Source organism: Bacillus rossius, chromosome 1 (genome assembly GCF_032445375.1).
Source record: "Bacillus rossius redtenbacheri isolate Brsri chromosome 1, Brsri_v3, whole genome shotgun sequence".
Taxonomy (NCBI): Eukaryota; Metazoa; Arthropoda; class Insecta; order Phasmatodea; family Bacillidae; genus Bacillus; species Bacillus rossius.
Window position 1 is genome coordinate 59,158,347 of NC_086330.1, and position 25,200 is coordinate 59,183,546.

At 35.8% G+C, this 25,200-nt stretch overlaps 2 protein-coding genes across 2 annotated transcripts in view; both read left to right on the plus strand.

Moving 5' to 3' along the window:
- The window catches only part of LOC134536568 (leukocyte tyrosine kinase receptor), a 311,306-nt gene that overhangs the window by 169,537 nt on the left and 116,569 nt on the right, over window positions 1-25,200 (plus strand). Inside the window, exon 2 of the mRNA XM_063376323.1 lies at window positions 24,498-24,705. Coding sequence (XP_063232393.1) covers window positions 24,498-24,705 — 208 coding nt within the window. The remainder of the gene's footprint in view (window positions 1-24,497; window positions 24,706-25,200) is intronic.
- On the plus strand, window positions 1,802-7,788 carry LOC134529096 (uncharacterized). Its single transcript, XM_063362828.1, has 3 exons — window positions 1,802-2,088; window positions 3,949-4,279; window positions 7,683-7,788. The coding sequence occupies exons 1-2, from the start codon at window positions 2,016-2,018 to the stop codon at window positions 4,269-4,271; spliced, it is 396 nt and encodes a 131-aa protein (XP_063218898.1). The 5' UTR covers window positions 1,802-2,015; the 3' UTR covers window positions 4,272-4,279; window positions 7,683-7,788.

Consider the following 25,200-nt stretch of genomic DNA (forward strand, 5'->3'; position numbering starts at 1 on the left):
GTTTAGCATCTGTGATTTTATTTTGAATTTGATGTCTTGTATTATAAGTTCTCTCCTACATGGTTCTTCGATGTTGAAGTCGCTGGCTATCCCGCACTTGCAGCAAATAGTTGCTAATTGTCGCCCGTCGCAGCACTGACACACCTGCGTGCGGTTCGAACACCGGGTGCGTTTATCCAGTTTAAATAGCCAAGTTTCCGTTATGTTGGCCAAGCGCTTAGAGCTTCCGGCGGGTGAGTCAGAGATCACGGTTCGATCTACATCCGGGTAGGGGATTTTCCGCTTGAAAAATAAAATCAACATTCAGGGTCAACGTACTGGGTTTTGTGCTGTCATTTCACCTACACATTGGGGAAGGCAACGGCGAACCATTGTTATATCATCCCGCTTGGCGCATCCCGGTCACGCTGGAGGGTCAAACCAGCTTTAGAGCCGATCAATTTATAATGCTAATTATTAAAATCATAATCTTAATAATAATCACATTCATAATAATCTCAAATGTTTACCTCATCATAATCATATTCACAATAATTATTATCTTCATAACAATGTATGTATGTTTGTTTTGTTTTAAGAGTTATTTTTCTGTAATTGAGTGATTTTATGTTAATGTAATATTTTGTTTGTTTGTTTTTTCTGTCAGTCTGTAAATGGCCTTCAGCTAATGGATGACACACAAAATCAAACCAAATATAAAAATAACCACCATATTTATCATCTTAATCAACCTCAACATAATCATCTTCATCATAACCATCACGATAATTAGCCTCTTCTTCATCACCACCACCACCACCACCAAGGCCGCGGCATGAGTTGGGACTGCCTATTCCATTGCATGGTCCGCCTTCGCGCCGCAGCAAGGGAGTCCCTCACTGCTGCACTCCCGAGCAGATAGGCGTGGCGACCCGTCGGTCTCATTCTTTCGTAATCAGCAACTTCACTTCTCAAATAAACGTTTTTCACAAACCTCTATTTAAAGTTTTTTTAAAAATTAAATTGTATTTCCAATGCATCTGCTGCTTTCATAATACTATTTCTAGCTACTTTAAATGCCTCATTTAAATTTTAAATTAATTATTTTTCATAACAATAATCGACTGTATAGGTCATCTTACGAGGTGCCACAACTACATTGAATGGATGACTAATGTCTCTTCCATGAATTAGAAAGAAAGGGCATTCTCCTGTCGAACTATGTGGTGTTCTATGGTTATGCTTATAAGGCGTAACTAATCCACTCACCCCAGTTCATTTGACCTATATTGCGATCCTTCTTCCTTGCCAACCTTGGTCCGTCGCGACCAGTGTTGCCAAAAAGAGAAGACGAGATTCTCGTACCGCAGGTAGTGCGTAGCTATCGCATATTCCCATGAACTACTGTTGTAAAATAAATATCACATGTATTAGTTAAAATTACTTTTTGGTTCAGATATGTGATACTCGGAATAAAATGGTTAGTAAACAAGATAAGTAACAAGTGCCCACAGCGACACTTACGAATATCAGATTTTCTAGTTCAAGTATCAAACCATTGTGCAATAAAATATTTACAGAGTTCCAAATAGGACATGTGGTAGTTCTAAAGGCTTTATTATATTATTGGCGCTAATGTTGGGATACTGGCGTCACCGCAAGCCAGCCCTAGTTCGAAACAATTCCGGTACCACCGGGCCCGAATCTCCGGCGTGCGCGCGACTGTTACGGCTTGCGCGGGCGAGGCTTACGTGCGTGGGCGCCGTCGTGCGATAATGAACGATAACGAGGGCGCTGACGAGGCGTAATAAGCGGAACACTCGAGGCTCTCTTCAGAGAAGGGACGAGTGTCCCCCTCCTCCTCCTCCCACTCCCCTTCTCACTCCACCGCTCGCGTAGACGTCCGTCGAGACACGACGATCCTCAGACGTCGTCGTCGCCGCACGCGGTATAAATACCTGCCTGCCCGCGTCCTCGAAAGACAATACGAAACTCACCGACGTCTCTCGTGTCCGTTGAACTTCCCCGGAGAAGATATGACGAAGACCGCGCTTTGCCTGCTGGCGTGCTTGGCTGCAGTCTGTGCAACGGCGGACCTCCAAGCCACAGGTGAGTTAGTTTCATGGAGGTGTCATTCCATGGAGGTGTCATTCCATAGAGGTTTCATTCCATGGAGGTGTGTTTCCATGGAGAAGTGTTTCTATGAATGGAGGTGTGTTTTCATGGAGTTGTCGTTCCATGGAGGTGACATCCCGTGGAAGTGTCATCCCATGGAGGTGTTTTTCATGAAGGTGTTTTTCCACGGAGGTGTTATTCAATGGATTGTGTGTCTCTTCTAAAGTTGAAGCTGTTCTGATTAGTAGTCGTTGAGTGATATAAACCGTAGTTATATATAGGTTAATGGTAGTACTTTGTCAAATAACTTGAAGTAAACTAGCTGAGAAAATATTTTGTTTTTGTAATTGTGAAATTTAACAAGTTCACTCTAAGAAAATTCGATAAAAAATCATCTTTCCAATTTAAAATTAGGACAAGGATGTTGTGCATATAATCTATTCAAAGAATAAACGATTTAAATCACAATACTCAGGAATCTAACAGTTTTTATTTATAATTGAAAAGTAATTATTACAATTCTCGTTTAGTAATGATCTTTAAATGTCAAATCCATTACATTTAAGCTTGAAACCAACCGCAATGTCATTTTCACGCCATAGTTTGTATCTAAATATAAAAAACACCATAAAAAAACAGACAAAAGACAACTGTGTTCTTTCACTCGAGCAGGCGTTAAAATACAAAACTTTTCTTTCAGTATGTTGCCTGTCTCAACCGACTGCCAGGCTGTGTTTAGTAACATTTTGTGCAATTTTTGGCAGGAAAACAATGAGATGTCAGTTACAAAATGTTCAGTTTAGCTGTAATACACTCTATCAGAGACGTCAAATAAGCAACCTCGCGAGACTCGCATATTAAAAAATGAAACTGTAGAAATAAATAAGCGCAGGTAATGTTATTATTTCCTGATATAATCAGTGCGTGAAACAATGTTTACTATCGCCATTCTAATTTTATTCTCAATTAAAGCCAAATTAGATTTTTTTTATCATCGGTTTTTGTTACATTTCAAGTTTAACAAGCAACTTTTTCTTGGCTTATGGATTGAGCGCAAATACATGGAAACGATGGTGTGCATAACGTTTCGGCATACCTTATTGCAGTTATCTTCAAGGCACGCCAGAATATTGCTTCACCATAATTTCGATGGTATTCGCCTCAACCCGGTAGACGAGAAGAAGCTGGGGACTCCAGCCATGAAATTCTACTAACTTAAATTAAGTTAAATCAGTTTTGTTGTGTAACATCTTAGCTCTCGGCATACGGCATTTGGCAGGAGTAATTTCGTAAATACGACGGAAGTCATAGAACGGATCCGTGTAACAACAACCGTGCCTGCCACCTGTGGCTGATGGCTTTAACCAAAGTTCACAAAGCTAAAGATAAACGTTAAAGTATTAACTGTTTAATTAATTCTAACAAGATTGGCAGTGTTTTAATAAATTTCCTCGTCGAAAATCAGATCAAAAGTGGAGGTTTGGAATTTTTCAAAGTCTTTTTTTCGCTGCTATCGGAGCTGTTTAATGATTTAGTTCAAAATTTCGGTCTGCAAATGGAATGTTTCGATAGTCGATGTAACTGTTCCGGCAGCGAATTCTTGCGGAAGGATGCGGAAACCAGGTGTGAATCGCGTCAAGGAATGTAGTCGATAACCCATTTTTCTTACGTTTATCACGCTCGTATTTATTTTTAAAGAATTCTTTTTTTTTTTTTTGGATTTCGTGCCCGAGTTTCGTATCTGCAGCGCGAGAACACGCGAATTCGCTGTTTGCCGAGGTTAAGATGTTACACATCCCGGGCGAGCACCGAGTGTTTCGGACGGTCGCGCAGTGAGAGTGTTGCGCGCCGCAGGTACCACGGAGGACCCGTCGTCGCCGTCGCCGCCTCTGGAGCGAGACCTGGACGAGTGCCGCCCCGTGGCCGGGGACACCGAGCTGTACGCCGGGGTCGTCGAGAAGCCCTACCAGCTGCTGCAGAAGGTCACCGCCGACCTGATGGTGAACACGGGCACCGCCGTGGTGCACTGCGTGCGCGCCACCAACACCAACCCTGACGGCCACGCGGCGCGCGTCACAGTCTCCGCGGGCGGCCTGGGCTCCAGCTCCGTCACGCTGCACTTCGAGTCCGAGTGGATGCGCGGCATCTACTACAACGTCACGGTGACCGGCCAGTGACCGGCGCGGTAAGCTGTGACGTGGGACGGGGTTGTCATCGCTGGGGGGGAACAACGTCACAAAACAAAGATAAAAAAAAAAATTGGGCTCGCAGCATAAATTGACGTGCAAACATCTCAGCTCCTGGTATACGACATTTTTTGGGAGAAATTTCGTGAAAATGGAACGGCAGTCGATGAAATGACAGCGGGCGGACCCACGTGTAGCAACATAAACCCGTATATAGTCACTTTCGTAAACATTAAGATACATAACAAACGTAATGGTGTGCCAAATGAAACTTTATGATAGTGAAAATACCCTGGGATGTATTGGGTTAACTAGTAAAAAGTAATCTTAAGTTTAAATAAAACTTATTAAACCTGGTATTGCATTGTTGATAGTACAAAGTCTCGTTCCCTAACCCCAAATATCCCGCTGCCGCAGTGGTTGAACGCGAGGTTGACAAATTAAGAGGTAATTTTTGACGTGTTTTAACCTCGTCACTGGAAAAACTTTCAACTAACACTTCTTTGAGATTTCTAGAGTTTGTTGTTGAATATAAACCTAATGATTCTGTACCAAATTGACTTTATAGCCTTGAGATTCTTGTTAATGTTATGTGTTTTGGTAGCATCACGCGAGAAAATTTATTTCAATCTAATCGTGAGTTATCTTAGGTCCACTATGATTCAAGCTCGGCTCTCTGACTCATCCATCCTGTAATTGAAAACAAAGACGCGACAGGAGTTGGTTTGATAACGTGATTTCCCAATGTAAGGGGGAAAAAACTGTTTCAAGTGTTACTTTGTATTCAGTGCTATCTAGATAATCCAGAAAAGAACACGGTATTTTTTATTTACTTATTTTAATAACTTTATTTCGGTAAAACAAGGATGGAAAGAGACAAGACATTTTTCGCACCAAGCACCACCTCACCTTGCTACGTCACTGCGTGGATGCACGTACTAAACACTGCTAACTACACTTAAATATGGGTAACAGGTTTCGTGGTCACAGTTAATAACTTTTCCTTGGAGAAATGACGGCGTGTTCGATATTTCCGCCTGCATAGAAGAAAATTGCAAGACGTACAATCAGTTACACATATTTGAACACAACTTAGAAGCATAGAATAATTTGCTAAATTAACTTTAAAAATAATAGAAACATATGAGTTTCAATTTTTTTTTTGCCAGTAGTAGATATAAAATAAACAGAGTTACTTTCCAACATTTAATTTGTTCGATACGAACGTATACTTGTTTCTTTTTGGTGAAACAAATATTAATTGATTTTATTTTTTGGCGTGGCCAATTTTTACGTGTAACAAAAAAACTTTATTATACCTTAAAAAATTAAACAATTATGATGACAACCCTTTAGATTGGGTCAAAAAAACCTTCCTACCACAAACTATTAGTTTTGAAACCACTGTATATATATTTTTACGCCATGTATAAACAAAAAAATATTTAGAAAGAAGAAAAAATCCTTTCTCTTGGTGTACTTCTTAGCTTCTGGGTCATAGCCACGCCTGTAGAATGGTTGGATTCCAGACTTAAGGGTGGTTGACAATTGAAGCCCTGGCCACCGTCCGGGACATTAACAGTGCATGAGACCAGGGACCGAGGTTTCTACAGGATAACCCACTCAGTGCGTACACGTAATTTTTATTTGTACTTTTTACTTTGGAATCCAATTGCCAAGAAAGAGTATGATATACTTTCTACAGGAAAGAATAACATCGTTAATTTGTGCAAAACATTGCTGTGTTTTTTTTGCATGTATGAAATACGATTATGGAATCAATAATGAATATTTCATGCTTACAAAATTTTATATGTTTTTTGATGTTTTATGAAAGATTTTTTAAATGATTGAATATTCAACATTTGGACTTTATATTTTTTTACTATGCTTATTAATGTGAGCAGTTAATCCTGGAAACTTATTCAAGGTAGAGTTTACAAATACTTTAAACTAATGTAGGTACTGGAACAACACAAAGCATAACAGCCCGGACAAGAATACGAACACAATATTACTACAAATATTATTGTAGCGATACGGTTGATTTCATATAAAAGATTAATTTTACAAATATATCTAATTTAACTTGATTATTTCAGTTCAATTGACAAAAAAAAATCCAGTGTATTATTTCAGATGCACTCCATACTTTAAGAGATTAGCTTGATAGTGTCTTGTGAAATAATTAAGGACACTGGTGAAATGTTTGCGATGGTGTTGTAAGCTAAGCCTATTTACGCTTGGAAGAGAAAACCTCCCCACCAATTCTTTCGGCTAACTGGCGTGATGTAGTATCGTGCTGGTGAGCACTAGAGCCTCGATGGAACTGTCTTAAAATATTTACGATATGACTTGCGCGCCACCTTTGTACGTTATCTCACCTAGACAGTAACCTTCCTTGGGTTCCGTATGTCAAGCGAACGAAGTTTCATCGCAGTCGGATGAATGGTTTAGTGAGACATAAGGGACACACAAATAAATAGTCATAAATTAATAAATGAATGTTTATATATATATATATACACACACTTAGTATTATCTCGGAAAACGTATTTTTTTATTGCTAAAGTAACCAAAGTCATGAATTGTTGTACAAATCTAAAATATCTTTCTTGTTGTATTACAAAATATGTCATGGTAACTGGTTTCCAATGGAATCTTTTGTAAAAGCACATAATATTATTATGTACTACATTGTTAAAAATGACAGTAAATGACGGACTTGGTAACAAATAATTCACTCGAAATAACACACGAGCTCTTCATAGTTCCATACAACTCCATTTTGGTAGAAACAACTCTCTGATTGCGACATCCTACTTCAGTGTTTATGGTAAATAGGGCAAACATGGACGTGGAATTACAAAGAGAGTTTGTGATGTGGACTTTACAAGTTTTTGAGTTTTTTTTTGTGCTAAAAAATATGATTCCTATTACTTCATGTTGAAAGTAACGTAACTCAGGATCATTGAAATAACGAAGATACGTTTAAATTTAAGAAAATACTAGTGTAACTTTGTATTATTTAACGTGAAACATTTAACAGTGTTCAGAACTTTCACCAGAAATTAACGAATAAAAATGGGAAAGTTATTCAGGGAAATTTGTAACATCGTGGGTTCTGAGTTTATTTTCAGTTTACTTTAATAAATCATTACCTCACTAAACTTTATTAAAGTGTTATAAAAATCTTTGAAAAATTTTCTTTGTAGAAAAAATGCTTTACTCCTTTTACGTGCAGTGAAGATATTGCCGAATCTTATCATATTAGCTTTACTGTTAAGTCAGTTTTTAATCCACAATTTCTTATTAAAGGAAGTTAGAAAATAGTAATATATATTAAAAGTTATTCTGTGGTGTCTAAAAATAATAGAAAATTGTTTTCTTTTATTATTTCAGGCACGGCAGTTCAAGAAAATATGAGCTTCGGAAGATGTAAAATGTCTTCACTTTTGTGAATTGTTTATTTTGAATATGTAATAAAAAATTTCATGGTGTTTTCATAGATTTGTGTTTACTTGATTTTAGAGATGTGCTAAACTGCTCGTTACATTCACAGAAATTAATTATTTACCGAGATTTACATGAGGAGTGAAATCAACAAGTGTATTTCAACTGGAAACTTACTATACCTACTGAATGTAAAATACAAACGTTAAGAACACACACGAATTCTTTGTATTTGTTTTGTTAGCTTGTTATTTAATAATTATATTCGAGTTAAATGAAGGATGTAAATATTCTACAAGTTGCGAATGCTAAATTTAAGACGTAATGTTCATTCCAAAATTGCACTGCTGTTATTGATTGGAGTATAAAGACATTATTCGTTTAAGGTGGGAATATACAAAACATTAAAAGCCATCTTGGATTCCCAAATATTCAGGCTACATTAATGTTTCATATGTTTTTGTTTAGTAATATAGATTCATTAAGACATAGCACATATTTAAATGAAATAATCAAATTTTAAATAAAAATATTTAGCTGTGAAATCAGCATATATATAAAAAAATTCCGTAATGAAATATGTTAACAACAGTCTTATAAACTCGGTTCATGTATATGCTAACCTTAATAAAAATATATCTTTAAATATTGAATCAAAATTCTAGTTACAGCACATACATGCATGAACTAGAATGATCACTACCTCTTTCTTTTAGCGCTGGCAATAAATATTAACAAAAAAATAGAGAATTAAATAAGAGAACGCCTGTTTATATGGAGTCAGTTGGTACAATGAAATTATTTATCGACTGATATGAATAGTCAAAATGTGGTATTGTCTGCAGTCGTAATTAAAAATAAGTAGAATGGGACAATGGAGACAAGTAAATGCGTGATTTTCAGAGACAGGGGTGCAAATAATAATTAAAATGTATTTTTAAATACAACTGCTGACAATGCATCTAAAATACATAAAAAAAATTTAAACTTATTTTCATTTTACGTGCTGTTAATTTACATTAACAACCAACGTTTTTAAAAAAAAAAAATGTTATCAAAATGTATGAAGAGTTGTAGGATAAACAGCTAAACCTTGAGTTGAATTGAAAATAATTAGGCTCTGTTACTACTAAGTTTGATTATTATATAAATACGCTCTTGCTTATAAACTACAGCAACGCTGAATGAGTTTAGTAACTGGAGGCAATATATATAAAGCTAAAACTCAGCACAGCCGTTCTTCTGTAGAGGTAGTAGTTCAAGCTGACACACACATATTCGTTTAAATAAAAAAAATACTAAAGTTTTTTTTCTAAAATTGGCTTTATTTTCAAATAGTGCTATTGCGGTTGGCAAAGACAAAAATAACATTATTATTTTTTCTCGGGAAAAGAAATAAACATTAATTATTATAATTCATAAATTTTCCTACTAAAATTATATATTTTAAAAAAAATTATAAAAGACCACCGAACATGAAGATGAACGATACATAAATTAAATTCCGCTGTCCCCCTTTAAAAACCCAGAGAACAGATTGTTTCTGAGTGGCTGGACGGCAACGTTAATCAGTGTATAAACAGCTGTTGATTAGTGCCAACAATTCCTGTTAATCAGGGGAGTTCATCCCTGTTTGCCAATCCACCAACTCTGTTGAAAGAGAAATAACCTCTTATTTCACAAGATAGTGAATGTTGGTAAATTAATCATTTGTTGATACATATAAGGAATATGATTTTTACTAAATCTGGAGAAAGTTGTGAAAAAATTTCTTGCATGGATCGGCTTTAAAACATTTACACGACACACACACACACACACACACACACCAACACAAACATACAGGCAGGGTCTGATTCCCATTGACAAACTTCGGCTACAGGTTCATCACGACAAAAAAAAAGTTGAAAACCTGTTTAACAATTTTTGGTCTAAATTGATTTCAAGGTTGGTGTGTGTCTTTCAAAATTAAGGTGAACAAAATTTTTATTGGAAATAACAAATAAAGTATTTAAGATAGAACACTGGCCGTCTGGATTAAGTTTCATTGAATGAAGTTCTACAACTTCTACGAATTTTTTTTTGCCGTCCCAAAATTATTTAGTTGAAATAATTGTGAGTAACGTCGTTGTGACGCGTTACTCCCCCCAATTATTTTAATGAAATTATTTTTCGATGGTTATAAAATTTGCGGTGGTTGTAGAACTTCATTCAATTAAACATAATCCAGACGTTCAGTGTTTAATTTTGGCCTATTCCGAAAACTGGGTGAGTTTGGTGATAACTCATAAACAAAGAGAAGATACGTTGAGACACAAACACAATTTTATTCAATAAAGTAAGCAGCATTAAACTCGCAATAACAAACATAATTCAAACAGTAAGACTCTTGCTTCACATTGACTCAATGCGGCACTACACTTGTTATGCTTGCATGATCCGAAAGCTATTGCGACACACACACAGGATATTTTCATTAACGCATGACCAATAAAACATTATTTATATTCACCATGAATTGGGCAGACATGGAATTGAAAACCACAAACTTTGAAATTATTCTGAAACATTGAATTCCAAGCAGCTGGTAGATTTCAAACATTAACAGCTTGGATTTAAAACATTCAAATAATTACATTAATTGTATTTGAACAAACATAGCTTACATTATTTACAATTTTTTATATCAGTAGTAAACTATCTATTCCAGTCACTGATATATGTAGGTATATCTTGTCAGTAAAATAAAGAGTACACTCACAACCATGCATAACTTGATTGAACGAAAAATACAAAATGACATAAGTTAATCATCAAAACGTGTTACTCGTAAAATATCTTAACTAAATCAATATATCTGAGAGTCTGGATGTAACCACCATACGAATTAATGTGGCATATAAAAATAACGCCGCCACCTGCCTACTATACAGTTCCTCAAGTAGCGAGTCCCCACTCACTGCGTCTCGCTGAAGCAGTTGTAAGTTGTTCCTCGTGCGACGCCAGGGCTACCCGCCGGCGAATTCAGTAGTCTTCTCCGTAGTCGACGTATCCCAGCTATTCCGGTGATACAGTTGCGTAATCACGAGCTTTGACGCAGACGTAAACGTAAGCACATGCGTTTCACACATCAGTTACCTCCGTAACACCTTTATGAAACACACCCTGGTTCATGTACGAGTAAAACGTAAAAAAATTCCATTGAGTGTAACATGTGTCCTTTCGTGTTCTTCCAGAAACGAGTCCCTCGTAAAGCCGTAAACAGTCGTAAACATAGTAGTTTCAAATTCGAAATTCACAAAAAGCATATTAATTCCATTAGTGCCCTTGTATTCTGAGTCGATTCCAGCTTAGTGTCTTCAAACATTTTTTTTAGTGATGTTGGAGTGGCCTATTGCCTTTTTAAATAATGTTTTCCTTTCTTTAAGAATAAATATTGACAATTTTCTTTTCTTATTCGTGTTTCTGGTCATTGTGGAATTTGCATGCCAGATAAAACCCCACCCTTTAAAAACACTACAGAGAGAGAGAGAGAGAGAGAGAGAGAGAAAGAGAGAGAGAGAGAGATAGAGAGAGATAGAGATAGAGAGAGAAAGAGAGTATTTTATTTAATCTGTGCACCCTTAGTCAAGTGTTTGTTTACAGTAATAGCGAGATAATCTTTTTATGTTTGACTATATATATATAGTAAGCAATACACTGTCAAAAAATAAGAATTAAAATAAATTTTAAATAACTCCATTTATTCTCTTAACGCAGATATATGTGTGTTTATTGTAACCATGTTTATTTGAAAAGACCTATAATTATTCTTTGAAATATTGTTTTACAATGTTTTATTATGATTATTATGGACCATAACCTTTATTTAAATACCAAGCGATGTAAGCTTTAAGGTCAAAAATAATTTACTTTAAGTGATAACTGAAATTTCATTCGTTAAAATGACATCAAAAAACACTACAGAAAGGTCAGTATATCTATGAATAGCTCCGGTATTTTCAAAATACATTATATCCTCTATTATGCTAAGTAAAAGTCCTGATACAAATTCATTATTAATCAAGGCTAAAAATAAATCGACATTTAACAGAGTTCATACAGACCTACGTGTATGTTGATGCTTCGATAATCACTTATTTGGTCCAGGTTTAAACCACATAAATCTTACAGAACAGCTTGATTCACTATAATGTAGCCTTCAGAAGTCATAACACTAAAGAATAGAGTAAAACCAGAAAAAAATACCAAGTTTGCCAGTAAAGAAATACCCATTGAATGATATAATAACACTACAAAACAGCAAAAAAAATATATATATATATATCTTAAGGACTAAATTTTTTCTAATTATGACATGGTTATTTTAAATCTTGGGGGTATAATCTGGTCGATAAATGTGTATTTGTGTGATAATAAAAATATATCTGATGATTTCTATTTTCTTAAGAAATATGTTAATGAGTTTTATAAGTAAACTAGTTGCCCGACCCGGCTTCGCACGGCTATACTAATGGAAAAAATTTAAGCCACATCTCCCATTTACAGTAATGGTAAATAAAAAAAAATTCAGTAAAAATTTATAACAATGCTGTATAATGTCCCGGAGAGAAAATGAATAGCACCGATGGTTTCCCGACTCGTGCACGCAACGTACAACTCATGTACCCGTACTTCGCTACGGCAGTCTACAGGCAGATCACTATTGCGCCGCTCATTATACATGCCCCTCCTTGTGGGTACGCCACTGCCGCGCGATGCCCGTTGCCATGGAGACGCAGAAGGCATGAACAATGCAAAATCCTGTTCTCATGCAGACAAAGTACCCACTGTTGCCTGGTTTTACCACCCATGGGATCTAATTTTCGGAAAATGTCATCCTGCGTAACATAAGGAACATTACTGTGAAGTTTCAAGTCTGTAAAATATGTATAGGCTACTTGAAAAAAGGGCAATTTTGATATTTAAAGTGCCCACAAAAATTCAACGGTGATGAGGACTGCACTAACAATGAAATAGTCGTTGCCATAGAGACGAATGAAGCATCAACAAAGCAACAGCCGTTGCCATGGTGATTTCCTACCAAAAACTAGAAATTTTGATATATTACGCCCCCGAAACTCCCCTTGGGATCGGATTTCCGCAGAATCCGTTCTTAGTGAGCGTCTACATCACAAAATGAGTAACTATGCTAAATTTCAAGTCAATAGGGTGTATAGTTTTAGAGATCTCGTGATGAGTGAGTCAGTGAGTGGTATTTCTCGATTTTTTATATATATATATATATATATATATATATATATATATATATATATATATATATAAGTCCTTGTCAGAATTGTAACGGGAGAGGAAAATTATTGATGGTCCGAAAAATGAAAATTAATGAAAAATAATAAAAATAATTCTAGTAAAAGAAAAAAAACAAATTAAACACACAGAGAGGAAAAAAACAATAGTTTAGGTTTGCGATTTAAAGTGATAAAAAGTATTTAAATACTAATTGAACTCTTATGAGGGTACTGATTGCTTCGTTGTTAATATCACACGGGTGTTTTTTCTTGTATGGGAAAATTAAGAATGATAAGGCAACAATCTTAATAGGCAATAGGAAATAAACTTCTACCGCCTGCGGCATTGTCAACACACACTTCGTACGTTTACTGCATGTTGTATCTAACCCCCTCCAACGCATTTGATTCTAAATTGGACTCTTAGTAATATAGCCTATAGCCTTCCTCGATAAATGTACTATCCAACACTGAAAGAATTTTTCAAATCGGACCAGTGGTTCCTGAGATTAGCGCGTTCAAACAAACAAACAAACAAACTCTTCAGCTTTATAATATTAGTATAGATTACGCTGTTTTACTCATACGTATTATATTCTCATATTTATGTAACTTTAAAGCTTCGACGAAGTATTTTACACACTAGCACAACAGCACCTTTGTGTTGATTTGATGTGTAAATTATTAGATGCTATTAAATCATTACACCATTATGAAACTTATTAATTAAAATGTGAATAAAACAATATATTATTTTATAAAAAAGTTATTTATAATTTTTTTACTTCCTCGCTGTAGCGATACTTAAATAATGAGTTCATGAAATAAATTTAAAGCGATATATTGCAAGTGGTCCAAAACGTTTTGCTCTGTAAATGCTCAACAACATGATACGTGGACAAACAATTCTAGTAAAGTTCACCAGGGAAACTTTTAAGTAGCTGTGTAGCTAGGGTAGGCTAAATTCAGCGCTAAAAACAATCCTTGAGCCATAAACATTGGCGATATTTTGTATTTCTCCTTCCACCCCCTTTAAAAAATAACAGTCTTGGCAAGCTTTTTGGGCTGTGGAGAGGGATATAAATATAAGAGGTTGTTGGCGCGGGCTGTGGAGTGTGGAGGGAAAATAGAGAAACTTTTTTTTTTTTTTTTTAGCGTCGCAAATGTCACTACTCTTCAGTTGATGACGAGGGTAGTGTAAGAGTAACCGTTCTTTACATCTCTTTGCGCAATTATTTCTGCAGTTTTGTTCATATCTCTGACGATTAGGCATTATCCTATCAATACACTCTCCTGCTCGATTTTATTTTATTATGCACTGATAATAGCTTAGCAAGTTCAAAACGATACAAACATTTAAGATCAAATAAATTGATACATCTCTTTGTCATTACTCTTATTAAATTTAGTAGCAAACAATGTAAACTTATTGAATATAAATCATATTATATTTGATCAAAATTCTCTCACTTGCTTGAAATACAAGAAGGCGGAAAAAAAATGTCTGACGCAGAGAGTTTTTTGGAAGTGTGACTAAAATTTGGGCTATAGTAAATATGCTTATATTCGAGTATCTAATAACATAAATATGATTATCAATACTGCTTATTTAGAACGTAATTTGACACCATTATTTTTTTACTGCGTTTACCAATGTTCTCAACAATAATTAGTTGAGACCTATAATAAATATTATATTTTCCCGTTGTCTATATGGAAATAAGTGATTTCTGTACGGGTTTTCTTAAATAAGGTTGGCACAACAAAATTCTTTAGTTTTGGTCTTAAAACACCTCAAATATTTACCTTATAACCACCTAGAACGTCACATTTCTACTTTACAGATTTCACCGGTGTGTGTGTGAATGTTCTGTAAATTTTACAATACTATTTATAAGTACATATTTGCCGTGGATACATGTGTACACAGTGTTATAAAGAAACGCGTTGGCAGTAGGCGTCCATCAAAATGTGACAAATATAAAACGCACCGAATCGCTTACTTAACACAACACGACAATATTATTATTAAAATAGAATCGTGAACATGGCTTGTGAAAAGATTTTTCTGAGTTAATTATTTAATATCTTAATTTTTTTATTGCCGGCTGCCTAGCATTTCCGTCTAGATATGAAACTGTTAAAACTACTCTAAATCAATGAAATTCCACTGGAAAACTGTTGGAAATGCTCTACTTTAAATAAATTTGGAGCAGTTTTAACCATATTTTTTGTAAAATTTCACAGCGATTTCTTTTTTAGAGTGTAAGAAATATGTACGTTTAGATACTTATTCGGCATTCAGTTATGTATAAAAAGACTTCAGGTTTTTAATTATAAGCAATCTCATTCGCACAAAAATGTTTTGTTGTCACCACAAAATGTTTGGTGAGGTCTATACGGACCAAATATTTTAAATGGCCAAAATTTTTTTTCCCAGAGCAGCATAGACCATACAGCGTATATTTATGCACTTCAGACTGTTTACATCTGGCTGTCCAATGCTTATGTCAACCAATAATTCAAATTAAGGTAAATATTTAACTGGAGTGTTTAGTAAATAAACTCAAGTTCGCTGATAAGTTTTCGAATGGTTCAAAAGCAAACGTTCTGAACATTATTTTGGTAGGTTTGATGGCGTACACTACAGGTCAGATTTACAATTGATCGTTTTAAAATAATATATAATTAATGTGATGACGGGAAACTCAGGTCATGTGGTAAATCGGGTCTATGGTTCATTTGGTGCTTCCTAGCGGCAGAGAAATGTACTAAATTGCCCCGCAACTACTGAAGAGTGCTTCTACCTGTATTAGCATTCATGTACCGCAGGGAGAATGCCATATCTGTGGTAAAACTTGGCGTTGTGTCTGGAAGTGCGCACTCGAATGGTGAAAAAATCTTGCGGATGTAAGTTTTATTTTCTTTTACCTAAGCTTTTGTGATTGTATTTTGATATTATTTTACACAATTTTTGTTTTCATTCAGATATACATGTGCAATCATCTCACTCTGCAATTATCCTTTTCCTTATGCTCGGCAGAGATAACAAATTTTTTTAAAGTTTATGTGTTTAGGGGTTGTTCGAGTCATTACGGTTGGGGTAAAATAGGTCGTTTAAATATTAAAAATATATATAAAAATACTGAAATGTGTCATTTAGTGGCAATCTTTACCATAAAACGTTATGATAACTCGCAAAGTTAGGTTAAGATGTACAAAAAAGCTAAATCTCCTGGTGAAAGTGTAGGTATGTAAAAATTAAACTAAGTTAGGGTTAAGTATGGAGTTATGTATTTTGGGAAATATTTAAGCTTTTTTTTTCAGTGAAACTAAAGTCTAAATACAAATTGTAAATATTTTATATTAGTAATAACTCTACCAGAAAAGGCTGAAAAAGGAATATGAAAGAGTATTTATCATAATTTTTTGTCTGGGATTCAAACCAAGTTATCTCAACATTATTACTATAGCTATGTTCAACCAACTATTTTCATATATCAAACAAACGTTAAATATTATATTATTGTTATTATAGTAAGTAAAAGGTTTTAAAAGGGGCAAGGATTTGAATATATTTGATATTTTAACCAAAGGGATATTTTTGGTTATTTAAATAATTATTTTACTTCTATAGTAAAAACTACGTCAGTATAATGGAGTTTTACAAAATAAAATAATTAATTTCCTACATCCTGTTGAACAACAAGAAACATTTTTCATAAACTGTAAAGTACGTATCACTTTAATATTTGTTGTATAATTTCATTTAGTTGTGCCAAGGAAAGAGTGACAATAAAATTAAAACGTAAAACAAGGATCATGATCCTTTATTCACTCCTATCATTCAAAATTACGACGCTGATAATAATTTCAACACTGCAGCTGGTATTTATTTTAATATATCTCAAGGAACTACGCAAGGTAAACATGTCACGGCTCCTGGCCAGAAGTTGTCATCGTTTAAGCAATAAAGGCTGCCAAAGAAGGAAAATATTTTGTCAGAAAAGCTGCAAATGTGTTTGATGTGCCTTTCTTTTCACTTCAAAGAAGAAAATCTGCATCTGGAGACTTGGCCATTTCCAGTGTAGGTTGTACATCTGTTCTTTAATTCGATGTTGAAGTAGCATTGGGAGCAAGGCTAATATACTTGTTACATAGAGGTTTTGGCTTGACTCCAAAATCAGTACGCAAGTACACCTTTGACCATGCGTGGAACCCAACACAACTTTATTGTGGAAAATGGAATGGCTAGTCCAGATTGGTTTCAGGGTTTTATGAAGCGACACCCGGAATTGCCATTAAGGAAAGCCGGAGGTCTGTCTCGTGCGAGAATAAATGGCAAGTTGCATGAGAAGGTTGTCGAATTTTATGATTATTTTAAAAAAGCTGACAATAGAGTGTAATCTGGGTGGGTGAAAGAGGAAGAATTCGGTAAATGGTTAGAGCACTTCAATAAGCCCAGAACATCAGGCAAAATAATTGGATTATTGATGGACTAGCTGCAATACCCGGCGTTTCCCGGGTTGAACACAGGGTGTAGTTAGCAATTGTCTTCTTAATTTGAATGTCAAGCGTGAAAATTAATTTATATCACTTTCAGATCCCGACAGACGTTGTTCTGCCAGGTTATAGTTACTTACCTGGTCTGTATGTAATTTAGACTTTATAAAGCAATATAGAAAAAAAGCTGAAGAATAACAGATTACTAATATTGAAAAGATTCCATTATCTAGCTAATGCTCGGCCTGCATTGCAATGCCTCATTCAGTTTTGTTTTGTAATATGTTTGAAGTAGTTCCACATATACAATTCTATCCATCTCTATTTATCTCTATCTACATCTATATACATCGATGTATCTCTCTATCTCTATTTATCTCTTTATATCTACATATGTACTTTCCACTATCTCTATATATTCTATATATAAGTCTCTATATAGCTCTATACATCTATAGGTATAGGCCTATCTCTTAATCTAACCCATTTAATTCTCTATACCTCGCTCTATCTCAACTTATCTCTCCGTCTCTATCTTACTCTATATATATCACTCTATCTCTGGCTTGTGTCATGCGTGCGCACTTATACAACAAAAACAGACGAAGTGTCGCTATATAAAATGAAATAAACACATCTTTTGACACGATTCGTGCTCCAACTATTGAAAAATAATTATACCGTCTCAGTTACCTTCATGGGCATGCGCATAACAAATCACCAAAATTTCATCGCAATTGGATGAATGGTAATAGAAACGCATACGGCACAAACAAACAAAAATTAAAGACATGACAAACGCATCAAACGATGGTGCGTTTAAAATTCAAGGCAACTCTATCTATTGACGAAGTTAAGAACAAAACTGTTATGAGCGCCTTTATTTTGCTAGCCGCTGCGAGCTCCACGGACTGGTCTCACCAAGGAGAAAAATATTAATTTTCCAGACCTTACTGTGTGTATGATCGTGTGTCAGACATAGAGAAATGACACTCACTGACTATTTGTATGTCTATGACCTATGATTTTTTCTGTTATAAAATGAAATTATCACTTTTTCACTCCCTGAGGGATGGAATTTCATATTAATATGGGGTATATGTGTTAATCCAGGTTATAAGCTAGCTGTAGGCCAAATTTCATTCAAATCCATTCAGTAGTTTTTACATGAAAGAGTAACAAACATCCATCCATACTTACAAACTTTCGCGTTTATAATATTAGTAGGATATGCTTTACACTCATCTCTTACAACAGAAGATTTGTGTGAGAAGCTTAATATTGAAGTGCTAATCCTACCACCCCATACCACACATACACTCCAGCCTCTTGAAATTTGTGTCTTCAAGACACTTAAGACACATTATCACCAACAGGTGACATTGTGGCAACAAAGTAATCCGAACAGGGGAATTTTAACAATAAGTTCTATTGTGATATTCAAGAAAACTTGGAACTCAGCTCCTACAGTCAGGATTGGAGTGAAAGTGTTTGAAGTGACTGGTATTTACCCTCTCAATACATCATCAGTCCCCGATTATAAGTTTTGAACCTTGATATGCTGGTATCATTGCCTTCTACGTCATCTTGAAAGCCAAGAAAAGCAAGAATCACACCGAAGAAAACAAACGAAAACAATACAAAAGAGAAAATCTTTTAAGAAGAAAAAGCAAATGAAACCAAAGCAAATTCTGTTTCAGAATTTTCTGAGGGAAGCGAGCGTGACGAAGAAGATGTTATTTTCCACTTATGTAAGATTTCCTACAGAGAAAGTGTCAGTGCTGTAAAAGGTGGTATCACGAGCGGTGTATGAATTACTTTGGATGTAAACAATTTTTGTGTGGAAAATGCCTGTCCCAAAATTGAAAAGGACAAGTGACTTAGTTTACCACGGAAGTAATTCGATTTACCCCTGTCCATGTGAAAACGAGTCATTAAACTTAACGTTCATTTAAAATTCTTAAATTAAGTTAGTGCAGACAAAATTCCCAAATTTGTATACTTTGTGGTCCCCAAAAGAGAGCTTAAAAATACAATAATATATATACGTAATTGCATTTCCCAAAATTTCTTCCAATAATTTTACTATATTATAAATGTGACTTGATTAACCCCATAATACCCTAAGCATAATATATTTTCATAGTTGTCAAATTACTCAGGCGGTGGAAGAATGAAGGAGAAAAATCTGAAATTAATAAATAATAACAATTGTAAAGTAGATGGCAGACTTAGATGTACTTTGTCTGATAGACTATAGTAGGTTTCGTGTCCCTTGTCAGACTATAGTAGGTTTCGTGTCCCTTGTCAGACTATAGTAGGTTTCGTTTCCCTTGTCTGATAGACTATAGTAGGTTTCGTATCTCTTGTCTGATAGACTAAAGTAGTTTTCCTGTACCTTGTCTGGTAGAATATAATAGCTTGGCTTCCCCTATTTCAAAAGGGGTGGTGGCAAACGTCCCCACGCACTAGGACAGCGTATTTTCATCATAATGTTGAAACATTAGGTCCTACTGTTTTTCAAACAAAATAAAATACTATTATGCCAATTTGTTTTTACCTTATCCTTCAGTGTATGAGCAACAAACATGTAATTTACCAAAATTAAGGTAGAATATTTAACGGAAAATTGCAAGCATCAAATAAATATTAATTTAACTGTTATAATAAAAACTTTAATAAAAATCTTAACTTTCGTTAGTTTTACAACTTCTTTGCAAAGGGGCTGGTGTGATTTACCATACATATAAAAAATTGATATACCAAAAATAAACATATATATACCACCCTCATAAAAATACAATTTTTTCTCACGACTATTAATCTTACATGCGTAAGAAATTACTACTAAAAGGCTTGATTACTATAAAACTTTATCTTAAGAGTTACAAAAAAGGGCTGATTATTAACACGAATAATTATATATATATATATATATATATATATATATATAGAAAAAAGTCTTTTAAAATTACTGTAAAGAATTGTTCGGAAAATTTTTCTTAAACTCAAAGTTTTTGAAAAATGCCAATTTTTTTTAATGACTTGCGCACAAATCTCTTTCTCGCAGAGGCGGGGGCAAAAATACAAAAAAAAAAAAAAAAAAACACGCTAGTTAAGTTTCAGTGCGTGCTCGCGGTAAATAAATGACACAAAATCACTCTTACCTTTCTTTCGACGTCTCTGGGTGAAACACGACGCTACGAGAAGATTGAATTTGGGAAGGTCGTGGTTTCAATGCTGACACTTACTTGAATTTTCTGCTGGTCGGCGGTTACCTCCTGGTGCTGCACAAGGCGGCCGACAACCACGGTCTCGACCCGAGCGCTTGCCAGCTCGGACCCCATGCCAGGGTCAGGAAATAGCGGGCTCCACTTCAAACCCCACCCGTAACGAAGCACCGATACCGTTTCTCACCACAATCTTTGCGTGCCATTAACACTCCCGAACTTCTTCACGGCCAGTTGCGGCAGCCTAATTATTCCTTTGCTACGCCAAACGGTATTACGTAAACCGCGATTTACTTTAAAAACCACTGCCTTGAAACTTATTGCAGTGCATGCGCGCCCGATATCGCGTCGCGGACGCCCGGCCAGCAAAAACCTCTGTTCGCGAACACGCATACAGAGACAGACACGGCCGCGCGCCACGACTGCCCAGCTGAGTCCCCGCCCCTCCACCTCTGCCACCCGCGGCGGTGCGGATTGACACGTTACTAACCACGGCGATCAAATGCCACTTCAACCTTTAACCTTACTAAAACTTTTATATAAAAACCACGTAATTATAAAGACACTAATATTAAAATATTTATTAGCGAAAATGCCTACAGATTCTAAAAATTCATAAACACAAAAATAAAAATAACTATATGATCATAAAAAAATACTAGATCACTCCAGAAAGTTTCTAAGTAGTGTTACCAACTTTACAAAAAAATATCAAGAATGAGTAAATGCCAAAACGAAAAAAAAATTAAAAAATACTCACAAAACTATATATATATAAAATACGAGAAATACAATATAAAATTATCTTAAATACAACCAAATATTAAATCATATTAAAAAGAAAATTTATAGAGTGAACTATTGGACTACAGTAGGTTTTATGTAACTTGTCTGATAGACTAAAGTAGGTTTCGTGTCCCTTGTCTGATAACTTATACGCAGTAGGTTTCGAGGTTGAGTCGCATTGCAGTGGTGGTGAGTACTTTTGTTTTGCTCTGAATTACAGCAGGCATCTTCAGTGTTGTAACTGGGAGCTGGAAGGTGGTAGGGCTTTAAAACACTTGCCAGGAATCTTCTTCAGATAGACCTCTCGTGGTTGGCTGTCCGAGAGTAACGCCTGGCTAGTGTGTACAAAGGCCTACCACATTCCAGCTCTTAGTTGTAGCGCAACACAGCATCCTGTCTTACACCTGGAATTGAAATTTAGCTCTACTTAAAAATCTCCTGCTTGTCCGGGAGCTCTAGCCCCCTAGCCAACAGGCAGTGACATTATGACAAATGTGCATGCAAATAAACCTAAACTTCCTTTAGTTCCTCCAGAATATCATTTTTTTAAATTTAAGTTTTGGTATCACACTCCATTTCGTTTTTGCCTCCCATTAATATTATTTTTAATTAAAATTCCTTTGAAATTTTTATTACAGATATTTTCGATTGTTTTTTTTGAAAGGAAACTTTGTTACCAGATATTAACTAAATGCTATCTGCTAACTGAAAAATGTTGCGAATTTAATCATTGCAATTATTCGGCTTTGTGATAACATACAGTAAACATCAACTGACAGATCGTGCAATGAAACGTGAAGTATAAGAGAGACAAACATCAAATTTCACATTAGAAACTCTTGAATTAAAATAATAATGGCCAGAAATGAAATAACAAATAAGCCTGAAGGTTCTGATTTGTCCCCATGCCGAATGTTGGTTTTCCACTATGTGCAGATTTTTATGTAAATATATTTTGAAAATAAGATTATAGACGAAATAATGTATGTCTTATCCATGTGTAGAAAACTAGAAAATTGACCTCTAGTGAGTGACTACGACCAAATTATTCTGGCAAAAAATGTGAATTGTGAAATTTTGCCTGACGTTTTACAAATAACAGATAGAAGGTAGCATTTATATGGCGACATGATTTGTTACGGACTACGAAAGTCAAGGATTTTATTTAAAACGTATTTATGGACATATTCCATTGCTGTTATGTTATAAAGAAACCAAAAGATGGACAAGAATGACGATTAAACAAATGAAAAAAAAAAACAAGCTACAATCAGCTGATGTAAACTGTATCACTGCAAAGACTGCACGGAGATTTCCATGGAAGGAGTTATATGGGAAAAATATGACAGCACAGACGAACACAGTGGGTTGACAAAGACGAGACATTTGTAACGAGAACATAAAATACAGACACTCAACAACTTTGGACAACACAGAAACAAAACAGACGGACACAACGATGATACAAAAATAGATAATATAGACGACCCAAAGATAATACAGTGATGCACGGGCAAACCTAGCCAAGAAATTAAACAGATAATCTGGACAACACAAAGATAAGGGCACAAACGAACACAAAACAGACAGAAAAGTTTGTAGGTTTTGGGAGCTGACACATCTTTACTTGATCAGGCGCGAACATACTGATACATTGACCGTCTGTTTGTGCCTGATGAAGGAAACAGATGTCATTTCCCGAAACGTTGCAAATGCTGTGTCTTAAAAACATGTGCCGTGATATTTTTCCTGACTTTTCCCTTCCATGGAATTCTCTGTGCTGTCCATACATTTACGCACTTGACATAGACTGATTTTGGATTTTTTTTCTGTGTGTGTATTGGTCTAACTTGTCTATACTTGTGGTTTCTCTATGACATTTAGTGAAAACAAGCAAAGACGTAAGTCCATAAAAATTGTTTTAAATCTATCTTCCCCATCGTAAGAATCATCTAAGGGGTACAGATTTTACTGTACACAGAAAAATAATTTTCTATATTTTACAAACAATTTCTTTCGAAACCAGTTGCCAAGATATAGATTGTAATACTACAGGAAATAATCGTGACTTTGTACAATACATAGCTATGGTTATTTTTGACTATATTAAATATGATTTCGAGATAATACTGAGTATTTATTATTCAAATTGGCGCATAATTTTATACTTAAATCGATTTTTCATTCAATATATTTTTTAATCACGGAAAATATTATAAAATATTTCATAATTGGACTTAATTTTTTTATTATGATTTTTAATGTGCGCATTTAATCCTGGAGAGCTATTCCGGGAACCTCTTACAACTAAACATTTACTATTGACGGCACTGGGAAAATACAAATAATAATGCCCGGGTAAGTATCTAAATCCAGCGTAACAGCGAACAGTATTTTGAAGTGCTGTTTACATGTAAATGTACAAATTTACAAATATATGTAAGTTTAAATAATCGCTGTTCCATTAACAAAAAAAAAATGTTTTTGTGGAGTCCTTGCGCGCCAGAAGTGAAATTGTTTGCTTATTATATTATTAGGTATAGGAAACGTAATTATCTTTGGCTGTGGTCGCAGATAAAAAAAAAAAATATTTGCAAGTATGCGAGCACTAAATTATGCTATTGCGCAAGTATGTAAGTGTGTTAAAGTATGCGAGTATGCAAGTGGTTCAGCATGCAAGTATGAAATTGTGCATGTGTGAAGTATGCAAGTGGTACAGCATGCAAGTATGCAAGTGTGCATGTGTGAAGCATGCGAGTAGGCAAGTGTGCAAGTGTATGCTGCGTCATTTCAACCTATCCCCCTGCGTTCTCTTACTCTACCTGTAACCCCACCACGTACCTTACCATTCCTCCTCCTGGAGAATTGCAACCCCCTCACTTATAATAGATAGTAATAGTTGCTGCGGGTCGGCCAGGGAAGTGACGGAGGCGCGCGGCGTGTGTGTCCCGCAGGCCACTTCCTGTACCTGAACGTGTCTGGCGACACGAAGCAGGTGAGCATCTGGAGCCCCATGTACGAGACGGTGACGCGCGAGGTGTGCCGCCTCGAGATGATGCTGCACATGGCCAACATGGCGAGCGCCGTGCTGAAGGTCGTCATCAACAACATCAGCGGCACGTCGTGGGTCATCCGCGAGCGGATGGGCAAGGACCGCAGCGTGTGAGTTCACCCTGTGTGAGCTGCCGCAACCGTGGGAACGTTGCGGGGACGATGCTTGAGCTTACCTCACATCAAGGGCGTCGCCAGGAGGGGGGGGGGGGTAGGGGGGCAGTTGCCCCCTTGGAGCCCTAGAGATTCAAAAAAATGTAGCCAAATGCAAAAACATACATACTTTTCCCACAACTTGACCCCCTCCCCCCCCAGGCCATCGGCTGGCGACGCCCTTGCCTCACACCGCTCAAGCAGTACAGGTTGTCCATGAAAGAACGTCCCAGTTTCAATGGTCTATTATAACAGTTTCATTTAGACCATTTACAACAACTCCCACATCAAATTGAAGGTAAATGTACCTAGTTTTTTCTAACGAATGTTCAACATGTGCAACTTTAGTTTATACGGCACAATTACAACCGGAAGAGTAATTATTCACACACTTTGGTTAACAAGTCCGGGGTAAATGGAAGCAATAAATACTCTTTAATTCTGTGTCTCAAA

What these genes read in the sequence shown, in the direction of transcription:
- LOC134529096 (XM_063362828.1), top strand. Translation starts at nt 2,016, where the DNA reads ATGACGAAGACCGCGCTTTGCCTGCTGGCGTGCTTGGCTGCAGTCTGT. An exon ending in GGCGGACCTCCAAGCCACAG is followed by an intron (nt 2,089 to 3,948) that starts GTGAGTTAGTTT and finishes TGCGCGCCGCAG; the next exon opens with GTACCACGGAGGACCCGTCG.